Source organism: Vidua chalybeata, chromosome Z (genome assembly GCF_026979565.1).
Source record: "Vidua chalybeata isolate OUT-0048 chromosome Z, bVidCha1 merged haplotype, whole genome shotgun sequence".
NCBI classification, from domain to species: Eukaryota; Metazoa; Chordata; class Aves; order Passeriformes; family Viduidae; genus Vidua; species Vidua chalybeata.
This window is the reverse complement of record NC_071570.1, coordinates 68,648,878-68,656,461: the sequence shown is the minus strand read 5'-3', so window position 1 is coordinate 68,656,461 and position 7,584 is coordinate 68,648,878. Positions and strand designations below refer to the sequence as shown.

The 7,584-nt window shown below is 42.1% G+C and overlaps 1 protein-coding gene across 1 annotated transcript in view; it reads left to right on the top strand.

Moving 5' to 3' along the window:
• Positions 1-353: 353 nt before the first annotated feature.
• ST8SIA4 (ST8 alpha-N-acetyl-neuraminide alpha-2,8-sialyltransferase 4) overlaps positions 354-7,584 on the top strand; it is a 55,266-nt gene continuing 48,035 nt past the window's right edge. The window contains exons 1-2 of the mRNA XM_053932171.1: positions 354-786; positions 4,427-4,558. Coding sequence (XP_053788146.1) covers positions 674-786; positions 4,427-4,558 — 245 coding nt within the window. The 5' untranslated portion in view covers positions 354-673. The remainder of the gene's footprint in view (positions 787-4,426; positions 4,559-7,584) is intronic.

The window sequence follows — 7,584 nt, the reverse complement described above, 5'->3', positions numbered from 1 at the left end:
AGCGAGGGGGGAAAAAAAATAACCAACGACCAAAACCCTTCATCCTTCTCTGAAGTGCGTTCCTTTTCTGCGGCACAGGGTTGGCAGTCCTTCGCTCTCACTTTCACACGCCCAATTGGCGACACGGGCACAGCGGATGTGACCCAGGCGAGGAGCGCACGCTCCCCCCAAACCCGGCGGAGCTGCCGGCGGAACTCTCCCACTCCCCTCTCCTCGCCGGCGCCGCCCGCGTCCACCGCCCTCCTTCCCACGCCAAGGCCCCACCCGCTCCGCCCGCATTGGCCACGCTTCGCCCGCCCCCACCCCCGCCCCGGCGGGGGCGGCACTGGCAGCGGATCAGGACGGAGCGGGGAGCCGCGGGGCGCTCCGCGGCTCGGCCCTGCTCTCCGAAGGCGCAGCGACGTCGCGGACCCGTCTCCCCGGCCGAGGCTGCCCAGCTTGCAAGCCCAGCTGTTTGGCAGGGCGAAAGAGAGACACTCTTAAACGCCAAAGAACCCCCAGCCTCTGCTCCTGCCTGGTTTTATTTTATCTTCTGTAATTATTTCGGGAAAAAAAAATAGCCAAAAAATACATCGCCGTGTTTTTAGGAATTCGTGCCGCGTGTGCAGTTGTTTCCAGCACACCCTTGATAAACAAAGGAAAAGAGGAAGGGGGCCCGCGTTCTGCAGAAGACATGCGTTCCATCAGGAAGAGGTGGACTGTGTGCACGATAAGTCTCCTCCTCATCTTCTATAAGACGAAGGAAATAACACGGACCGAAGAGCGCCAGGAGGCAGCTCTCGCCGGGTAACTGTGGGGCGCGGCGACGGGAGGGCGGTCCGAGGGGGCAGCTCGGCCGTGTGGTTGTCAGGTGCTCCGGCGCTTCTCGGGCTGTGACCCGCAGCCTGCGATGCCAGCGCGACTCGGCGTTCTCGCCGGCGGGCGCTGCCGGAGGGCCCGGATGCCGCTGCGGGACGAGCGGCGAGCGGGGCTTGCTGCCGGGGCTCGGTGGCCGTAGGGTGGGTGCGAGGGGACGGGAAAGGACGGGAGCTGCCCTGCTTCTGAAGTTGCCTCTCAGCCGCCGTAACGGGGCGCTCCTGGGGAGCTTCACCTGTCCGCAGCTGCCCCGGAGGCCGGGGCGGCCCGAGGTGGCGGCGGCGGTCGCTGGAGCGCGTTGTGCCTCGGTTTCTTGCCTCGCAGGCAAGCGTGCTTGGGGTGCAGGTGAACGCCTGCTTCCGTCTTTGAAGTTTGCCCGGAAGCTTTGCTGAACTTGGCTTTTTCTTAAGGATTCTTGCTCTGAGATAAGTGTGGGTCATCCCCCTTAGCTCTCGAGCTTCCTCCAATGGAAAGTCTGGTCCCTCGCTGAGACCGACTCTCCCTTTGCTGCCTGTGGTTGACTCAAAACGAAAGGCAGAGAGTTCCTTGCCATTTTTATCTTTGCACCTCAGCTTTCTCTTTATGTGCATGAATGCCTGCATTCCTCATTTTTCTCCCAACTTGCAGCAATTCTCTGGAGGTACTGGGTTTTCAGTCAAGCTGGTTTTTCCGTGGAGGTGTATAAGATTTTCGTTTCCCTGGAGCAATGCATAAATTTATTGGTCGTACAATGTAATCAATAAAATCTAAGTAGGAACTCACACTTTCTGTTTGCTTGTGCATGCCAGCTGTGGGTAGAATTCTTTCACAGCAGATTTTTGTCCTCTTGTGTGAGCCCTTGCCTTAATTTAAGGAGGAGGCATAAGGGAATTCTAAGTACCCGTACAGGCCTGGAGGAAGCTGAGACAATTACAGCCTACTTGGCCCCGGAGTTAAAGACAGAAAGCACATCCCTCTTTCTCAGGGCATCTAGTGAGGGAAGGGGACACAGGCAGCTGAGCACGGCTGGGCAGCTGTGGCTCTGGCACATGCTGAGGGCAGGGGCTGTCCTCACCTGTGCGTGTAATATTTGCTTCCTTTGTTTTTCAAGATTTTCACAACCTGCTGGTATCTCTTCCTCTTGTTCAGCCTGGGTGTAACCTTGTTTCTACGATAAAGCTATCTGTATTCTTAGGAGAGGTACAGAAGTTTAAAATTTGGGGTTACAGCTGTGTGAAAACAGAGGTGAAAATGAACATGTGAGGTAGAATTGTCATTGATACCCTTGTTTCTTAGTATGTGCTCCTTCCTCTCAGACTAGAAGGAACTGATGAAATTATTCAGAAATTACTTTATACAAGTTTGCAAAGAAAAAGCTGCCTTCAGCTTACTGCACATTGTTTGGCACAACTTAAAACCTTACTAAAATGAACTGTTGTTTAAATATTAAATGGAAGGAAACGAGTGTGTTTATTTATAAATAAAAAAAAGTTCCTAACAAACTTTTCAAAATACAACTATAATATACTTCTAACTAGTTATTTGTGATATCTCTATTTCTTTATCAGGGAGACTTCTTGTGCTTTATGGTACTACTCACTTTCACTGTTGAAATATATTTTCTCTTCATAGCCTGTTATCCTATTCATTAATGTATGAAGCAGAAAAATAGCTTAAAAATGTATTGTTCATAACTGCTGCCCCTATTGATGTTACACTTGCCTTTCTCCTGAGTTTGGGGTTTGGGACATTGGGTTATTTTTGACTGGTCGTGTAGGCAAGCATAACTTTCAGAAAAGTTATGGGTGTGCAAGGTGGCCCATTTTATGGTTATTAGTGGCACCAGATAATCCAAAATGGACTGGCTATATAGAGACATCTCTGAAGTATCCTTAGACTGAGAGCTTTACCTGGATGTAATTTGATCATTTTCCTTTAGATGCATGCACTCAATGCATGTAGAAAATACATGCAGGAATATATTTGTAATTAATATTATTACAATGATTTTGGAAAAGTTTTAGAGAATAAAAAAATTTAATATAGCAAAAGGTATTAGTTGGATTCTGTCTATTGGATTTAGGGACTTCTGCAGCATCCTCCCATGTCTTCAAGTTAGCAGGATTTGGGTAATTTGCATACAGGTCATGAACTTAAAATTGTAGGTTTTCAGTAGATGGCAACCTTACCTCTGCATCAGTGTGAAGTCTGGGCTGCAGGATGTTGGCATGAGGGTGAGAGGGAAGGGGAAGCTGCGAGTAATGAAGGATGGTTTTGGTGAAGAGTAATGGTTTGTTAGTTATAGGGGCTTTTGCAATGACAGTACATTTTAGAAATTGCTACATATTACCAGTTTTGTTAATTTAGTTAAATTAATGTCCTGTTGCAGGATAGCTTGTGTTTAGTCTGTTGTATAATTTACTAAGTATTATTGCTTTATATACAGCAGTAATGTTGCTGTGTTTCTTACTAAGGGCACCGATACCATTGTTATAGAAGCTTACAGCCACAGAAAAACAAAACTCAGCAATTCCGGAAAGCTTTCAGTCTCACATCTTTACCATTTTGTTTGTTGAAGAACTGTGGTCAGATATTCTGTTTCCAAGTAAAGTTATTGTTATTGGCAGTATTTCAGGGCATGCTTATTTAACAGACAAGCAGATTTCTGTATATTATTGTCCTGTGCACACCTGACTTACAAGACATTCTTTTGTGGTGAACTTTTACATCCAACAACTTTGATATATTTGTGATAAACAGCCGTGTTTGAAGTCAGCTGAACATGGCTCTGGCATGTAAAAGACTATGGATGATACACTATGGATGATAATGGAAGGATATGGAGATAAATATGAGTTTTAGTCGTAACACCTTAAGTTGTGCTTGTAATGTTTGGACTTCTTTGTCCCATTTATGTTATCCTGTTGGCTAATATCACTGCAACTTGTGCTAGCTTACTAGGTGTTCAGTGGTCATCACCCAAAGCTTACTGTATTTATTTTTAAGGTTACCTTGCCAAAAAGTTACAATCACAAGACTGACGGACAGAATAAGACAATTGGAATGTTTTGGATAAGTGCATGCAAAAGTTCCATGAAGTGTTGGGAAAATTTTGTATTTTGTATACAATTAAATTCCACAATTTCATGCTTTAAAATCTTCAGCATTTTTAAGTGGGAGGCCAAAGATATCTGTTAAAACCAGTATTGCAGATTATGAACTGGGAAAAGCCTTGAAATGTAACTTGATTCTTAGTTTAGTACTAAAATTTGGAACCTAGAAGTGCAGAATCTGCCGCACAATCGTTATGAAGTTTTGTCTAGATTCACAATTTGGAGTTTATTGTAGTTCTTGTTATGTCTATTCTATTACAAATATAAACAAATTTAAGCTCTTAATTTGCATATTCAACTATTACAGATAGCTGTGTCATAGATTTTTTTCTGTTACAGTTAATTTTCTTTAGGAAGCTAAGAGATAATTGCTTATTTTTGTTGAGAGTAAAAGGATATATTGCTGGTGCTTGGGATGTAAATTGCTTAATCTAGAGTTAACCTTGACATAATTGTATGCTTTCTATATTGCATTGCAGAGATGGTGAACTGAGTTTGAGTAGAGCAATGATCAATAGCTCCGATAAGATAATTAGAAAGGGTGGCTCCTCAATCTTCCAACATGCTGCAGAAGGCTGGAAAATCAATTCTTCTTTGGTAATGGAAATAAGGTGAGTTTCTTAAATAAAAAAGCAATTCATTTCACCTTGCCTATAATTATTTTCATTCATATTGCTTTATAATTCCTTTGGTCTACAAACAGAAATTTTATTTACATTTGCAGATGAGTGTTTTGAAACTGTATCTATTTAGGTTTCAGTGTTAAATGCAACTGCATGACATTAGGCTTCAAAGTCAAGTCATCCTTCATAAGAATTAATAAAATGTTTTCATCTGGCTGTAACTGTAAGACCTGTGCAATCAACCTCCACTATTCATCCCCATATTTAAGCTGGTTGTCTAGAACTCTTCCACAGTCAGTGGTGAGAAACTGGTGCTTTTAGGATATGATTTTCTCTCATCCTAAAGGTTTGATATAGAACAGGTGAAAGCATTCTAACCATACTAGTTTTCCTCCCTTGACTACAGAGGGAGCTTAGGCAGACAGCTGCGATGCAGGAGTCAATAGCTGGGACAGCAAGTGTAGTGAATCCACTTGTGGCTGTGTCTGGTCCATGTTTCAGGGTCAGATGCTGACAATAGCTGTGTCTTAAGCAGTTTCCTTTCTTAATGTCGGGCCAAAAAGAGCCTTAGGCTTATGCTGAGGGGGCAACCGAGAAGCAGAGTTGAACTGTGTGATAGTTCTGATGTGTCTTTACAGTGGATCTCTGCACCTTGGGGCACAGATGCCTCTGAGTGTGTTGTGTCATATCTTCCCCATCTCCATCAGGAAGATGGTCCATGAGAGAAACATGTGGAGCATGGATTGGCAGTGTGGAGATCTAGGAGTGTTACATTCTATGAAAAATGAGGGAAAGTAACTATTTCTGAATATTAAGATTTTTGAATAATGTAATGTTTTCTAATTAAATTGTGGTTTCCCTGTGATTTCCCTTTCTACTTTTAATTTTTTCTTTTTAAATTAAAGGACAGTTTACAAATCAGGCATTGTTTCCAGGTATAAAAGCATGGCTTCTCTGAAGGAGAAATTTAGGGATTTTTTTAACGACTGCTATTTTATGTCCCTAATTCTAAAGCATGCAGAAGATAAAGGTAGCTCAGAAATGTAGGTATCATAAGTTATGGGTCCAAAAGTTGGGAGAAAATGGCTTTTTCTACTTGTGAAGTAAGCTGATTTGGAAATGGTTGAGTGACTATAAGTAGAGACAATTATTCTCAGTCATTTTACTGAAAAATTGAGTATCATATTTCAGAACCATTTAAAACGGATACGCCTTGCTGCTCAAGCCAAACAACAAACAAGAAAAATACTACAATAACCTTTTGGTTAAAATCAAGAAAGAAAATAAAGTTTGGGTTTTGCCCATTTTCCACCTGTTCCAAATGCAAAATATATTATTCAGACAAAGAGGTAAAACAGTGGAAAACGCTTTAGCATTTTTTCATCCTGTTAATACATGTGCATCATTTCAATCTATTTGAATCTATATCTAGATTCAAAATAACTTTTTTCTTTGTTGTTTCCAGAGGGGGAAATTTCTCTTATTTAATAAAACACTATTGTGTACTTAAGAACCACTTTTATATGTGGGGTTTTTAAAAATATTGTGCAGGGAAGGGGGTCTTTTTTGTCTCATTAGTATAGTGAAGAAAACAGTGTATCTTGTACATTGGCTCAAGAAGTAGAGGTTCCACCATAATTCTTCCACTGTAAGATTTTCAGTACCAGAGAGGTCATAAAGCTGAGATTATTTAGAAGTCCACATTGCCAGTCTTATTTTCAGAGGCTACCTTAATAAACGCTGGGGCAGAGAGTAGGTGTGAAGCAGAAAATAATTTTAGATTAATGTGACTTAGGGCCAGAAGTTGACATGAACTCTACAAAAGGAGTCAGTGCTACCTGCCAGGCATAATCTTTCCAGATATCCTCTTTGTTGAGGCTCATAGCACATTCAGTTATGATTCTCAGTGGTGAGGGAGGGATATCAGGCATGCTTTTCACTGAGGAAGCTGCGTGCAACCCCTGATGATGTCTTTCAGTCTGATGTTGGCTCAATTATGTACATTCTCTCACTTTTTCAGGTGGTTTGCTATACACCTTTCTTCCATGTTACAGCAGTAAGAAGCATTTTAGCTGTAGTTTTACACTTACCCACCTATCAGGACTACCTTTAAAAGTGTCTAGCAAAAGCATACAGTATTCTTGTGGTTTAACTAACTGCTTAGCCCTCCATAATATGTTACATCCACTGTACAGACTATGAAGGTGATTAATTGTCTATAATTGCAGCTGTTAACGTGAAGAGTGGTTGGTGGTCTTGTGGTGTGACCATAGGAAGTAACAGTAAGAGAGAAACAAAAAACAAGCTAGAGCCTGTTGAGAAATGTATAAAATGTTATCAGTTCTAAGTAGTGGAAAAATAATTTGTGAAGCCATTAGTGTGCATCATAAAGATATTTCATAAAACTTATAGTCACCCATAAATGACAGATGTTTTGAGTCTTACTTCAGCATGCCACCCACATTAGCAATTTTCAAATGTAGAAAGTATGGTTTTTTTGCTTTGTGCAAGGACTGTTGGTCAGTGATGTGTCAAATCTTGTTGATTGGCATCTAGAATATTATACTTTGCTATTGCTTTGTTGACTTTGTGGGCATCATCTCTGGACGTTTTATTTTTGCTCAAGTTAGTGATGATGTGTGTATCAGCCTCAAAGGCCTTAGGAATTCTTGGCAAGGCCAGGCTCCAGGTAGGAGTCAATGAGTGGTAAATCTTCTTTATCAAGACCCCAAGGAAGGATGAAAAGATTCCAGTGAAGGCAGTCTGTGGAGTGTAGCAGCCCTCTTGGGAAGACAGCAGCCTTTTGGAGATAGTGAGCAGGCTTAAGAAGAAAGAGCTAGACTTTCTGTGATTGAGGTAGGAATTATGGGTGTTACTAATTACTTGGGACTGTGTGAAATGTGCTGCCTTTACAATGACTGGTTTAGTAGGAGACTGATATTTGCAACTGATGTTACCTTCTCATTGCTGGCAACTTCTTTGAAGAAGAATTGGTAATTCCTGTAAGAAAGGGA